Genomic DNA, 4,219 nt, shown 5'->3' with positions numbered 1-4,219 from the left:
TTCATTCCCACAAATTACACGTTTATAGCTAGAAGTGCACAATTAAATAAACCGATTTAGATTATACTTTATCTTCAATAGTTCAAACACATAAAAGAAAACTTGATTGATATAAAAAAAAAACGCTTGAATGTTCATCTAAAAGAAAAACCCAAACTTGTTTTAACTTTTAACCATTTCACCATGTTGTACCTTTATTTATTACAAAACAAACTTTCAAAAAAATGTTAGTTTGATGATAAAGAAAAGTAAGATCCTGGAATGAAGTACGTACAATTTTGTCATCATGTTTCATTTGTATGATATAAAGAAAATGGGATCTTTCTATAACTAATGAACACGTCACGCCAAAACAAAAGACAACCGAAATGAACCAAGTCAAACTGTCCGATACAAAAAACATCATTAAATCATACCACTTTATTTATTCTCCATACTCCCCCCTACCCTTTACCCTAGGGTTTTAATAAAACCCAAATAGACCCCATCATCAAACAACAAACCTTTTCCATTTTGACCCCATAATCTAATAGTATTCAAAACACAACTATGTCACATTAAAAAAACATTTTTTTAGTTGACCCCAAAAAGCAATCATAAAGGGCTATTACCATTAGGGGAAACATTTATAAAACCATTACTATGGTACCTGCATATCACTTTGCACTTAACCACATTCCCATAGATATAGAACCCCGGTTCGACCATGACTCGAACCGTAGGAGCCGTGACCGTAAACTTCTTGGTCTTGTCCGCACCCATGTCCTCCATGTAAATCAAATCAAACCGCACCCCTTTCTCCACCCTGAAAATTGGTAGACCAGGGTGAACTGAATTAGCCAGGAGGTGAACCAACCAAACCGCTTTTGACGCGCCAAAAAAGGCTTGCAAAAGCGGTTCAGGCCAAGCTCGGGTCCACCCCAACATGGCTACAACTTCACTCATTTTTCTATCACAAAATTTACTAAAGTCTTCGCTAAATTGTTTAGTCCCTTTGTTTAATACTTCTTCCCAAGTTAACTCCTTTAAACGGATAAAAGATTTGAAATTTTCTTCACATCTGTGGATCGGGTTAAGGGTATGATTGGATCCGGATTTTTGAAACCCGGGTGATTCGAAATCTTCAAAGAATGCTCGGTTTAACAGAGCTTCCAGGTACAGAAGAAGGATCCTAGGGTTTGTTGATGCAGAAATCTTGATGTCGTACGGTTGGAGAAGTAGTTGTATACGGTCGTAGAGTTTTCCTCCGGCGATTTGTGGGAGTTGTACGGTTAATGAACGGCTGAGATGTCTCATTGATGACCGAGATTCCGACACTGCTACCAGAAAATGTTCGATCACTCTGTCGTGATCGCCGATCTTGATTGGCTCGTGTTTTGTGGTGGTGGTTGATTTGTTTGCGCAATCATCGAGTCCTGATTTGAGAGTATGGCAGTAGATTTCCAGTTTGTTGAGCTTTTTTTCGAGTTCAGTCATGGAGAATTTTAACCTAGAAGCTTCTAGGATAGCTTCGTCGCGTTTCTTAGTGGCTTGAATGAGTCTATGAGAGAGTTCAGCCACGGCGCCTTTCCATTGTTCTTCTTTTCCCGACACCGGAGTAAACCCCTCCGACGATGACGACGCAGATCTCGGGCTTTTTCTCACGAGAGATGAGAATATTGATTTAAGTAATCCGTTGGGGCTAGCGTTGGAGTGACGACCGACGGTGGTGGTATCGAGTGGAACCACTGAGAACTTTTCTCGAGCACTTGGTCGGCATTTGTTGCACGACACCCCTCGGTCATCGGATTTCTTTCCCCGGTCGCATGATTCCGATCTCTTTTTGGAGGATTTGGCAGCGGTCTTGGAGTTTTGCTGGTGGAGAGGCGTTGGTTGATGGACGTAATACGATTCTTTGTTGTTCTCTGAACAATCACTCGGCGTAGCTTTTACACTGTTTTGCTCACAAGACTCATCATCTTCCTTTCCTTCTCTTTCACATTCCTGAATCTGCAAAAAAAAATAAAACCCTTCAAAATACACAACAAAATTTTCTCACAAATCTAAACTCCCTGAAAAACCTGAATTTGCAGAATCACGAAAACTTAGTGTCAAATTCGTAGAACCCAGAGAATAAAGAAAACAAAATCATCATATAAACATAGTTGAGAGAAGAGTACTAAGTACTTACAGGGGTAAAAGGGGGATGAGGATGAGGAGAGAGCGATGCAGAAATGGAGGAGGAAGAAGCAGAAGAACAGAAGGCGGCAGCCATGGAAATGAACTGAAATCACTCGTTCCTTATTCTATACACATACAGAAACATCCATCATCTGATCTGTGAACAAATAGATTGACACGCATAGCATATAGATTATAGAAAGATAGATCTTTGTGCGTGTGAGAGAGAGAGAGAGTGTGTGTTAATTGTTATGGGTGAATTGAATGATATTGTTGTAATGAAGGAGGAGGAGGTGAAGGAGAAGGAGAAGGATCCGGGTCGGTTGATTCGTCGGGTAGTAAATGAAGGAGGTGGGTCCAGAAATTTGACTGCAGCATCTGCAGCTGAAAATGGTGGTGTAGTTGTGGAGCAGGAGCAGAGTGGCATGAGCATCATCTATATATATTTACTCCTTCCTCATCTTCTTCTCCTTCTTTCTTCTGTCTAATGTTATGACATTATCTTTATAAAGTTACAGGTTCACACATACGTAAATTTGCTGCATAAAGCTACAATCTGATTTGTTTTTTTTTTTTTTTTTTCACTTTTAATTTAAGTGCGTGGGGCTGATGCAAGTCAAAAAGCAAAACCAAATTAGATAATTAATTTATTGAAAATATTAGTAACATAGTAATATATTAACTTCTATTACATTTATTTTTAACAGCCATATAGATAAATTTAAAAAGTTTAATTATAATATAAAGTTACTTTTGTCAAACTGGTCAAAACGTTGAAATTATACTAAAAAACCTGTAACATGTTTAAATTGTTTTTATTAATTAAAAGAGTAACACAAAATGACAAAAAAAAAAGGTATGCATTTTATAAAATGACCATTATTCGGAAAGTAGTTAAAAATTACCACCTGTTTTGAGGTGAGAGTGAGACCAGTGCGATATAAATTTGAAAAAAATTCGTAAGAGCATTCAGAAATTAGCTTTGCTGTGAAATTAGGTAAATATTTCTAGAAAACTCGTGTAATTTTTGTAGTCTTCAACAAGTTTTTTTGACTCAGAATGTATAGGAGAATTAATGGCTTTAATCACAATACATGACGCCAAAGGTGATGAATTATGGTTTGGATTTGCTGCTGGGTATAGTCCTTTTTGGATTGTTGGATTTGGTGGCGAAACAATTTAGAAGATAATATTTGTTTTCCTTCTGGCATCCCAATAAGAAATATGTTGGGATAATTGATTAAGCACTTGATAAATCTTATTTGTGTTGTTTTTTACATGTATATCTATATTTTGTTGATTGTATATATGTATATATGTCTGTTACTAGACATCGATTAGCTGGTGGAAACCAATAAAGTGGATATCGGTCAGGTGAAAATTTGTTATGTCAAGGAAGCAACAATTAATTACGTACTTTATTCTATCATATAGTGATTATGAATGGTTAATATGAAACACCACCACGTCACTGGTATCTAATGTGTTTCTCCATGAAATAAGTATGTTAGTAATGATGTTCCTATATGTGGGTGATGATTATCAAGATGCGTTTATTTATTTATTTTTAAAATTTTTTTTAACGGCAAATATATTATAAAAGGGTCACCGCCTAACAAGTAATTAGAGGGGGAGCTTTAAGATTAATACAAGGTTTAACTAACAAACTAAGGGACATACACCCCATTCAACCCATTTGTATTGACAATTGTTCCTCTTATGTTTCAACCAAATATACACTAGAGACTTGATATTGTCGGCCACCTTTGTTGGATCAGTTCGAATCTTTTTGAATATGAGGTCACACCTAGCCTTCCAGATCAACCACATAGTACCATAGCACACACTTATGAGTTTTTTCTCCGTTTAGTACATTTTATCCAATTTTTTTCAAGTGTGATCAGTTCTCCAATATTAGCAAATTGTGGGACAGACATATCCCACCACTTGAATATCCATTCCCATGCTATGACAACAAAAGGGCATCAAAACAAGATATAACTTGTATCTTCATCTTCCTGTGAACAGTAGTTGCATAATGTAGACGAAATTGGTACAC

General features: G+C 36.7%; 1 protein-coding gene across 1 annotated transcript; it reads right to left on the bottom strand.

Moving 5' to 3' along the window:
* Positions 1 to 402: 402 nt before the first annotated feature.
* LOC111877645 (IRK-interacting protein) lies at positions 403 to 2,649 on the bottom strand. Its single transcript, XM_023874163.3, has 2 exons — positions 2,171 to 2,649; positions 403 to 1,989 (listed from the first exon to the last, which is right to left on the bottom strand). The coding sequence occupies exons 1-2, from the start codon at positions 2,252 to 2,254 to the stop codon at positions 595 to 597; spliced, it is 1,479 nt and encodes a 492-aa protein (XP_023729931.1). The 5' UTR covers positions 2,255 to 2,649; the 3' UTR covers positions 403 to 594.
* Positions 2,650 to 4,219: the final 1,570 nt, after the last annotated feature.

Source organism: Lactuca sativa, chromosome 3 (assembly GCF_002870075.4).
Source record: "Lactuca sativa cultivar Salinas chromosome 3, Lsat_Salinas_v11, whole genome shotgun sequence".
In the NCBI taxonomy this organism is placed as follows: domain Eukaryota; kingdom Viridiplantae; phylum Streptophyta; class Magnoliopsida; order Asterales; family Asteraceae; genus Lactuca; species Lactuca sativa.
Note: the sequence above shows the minus strand (reverse complement) of the source record. Positions and strands in the feature narration are given on the sequence as shown.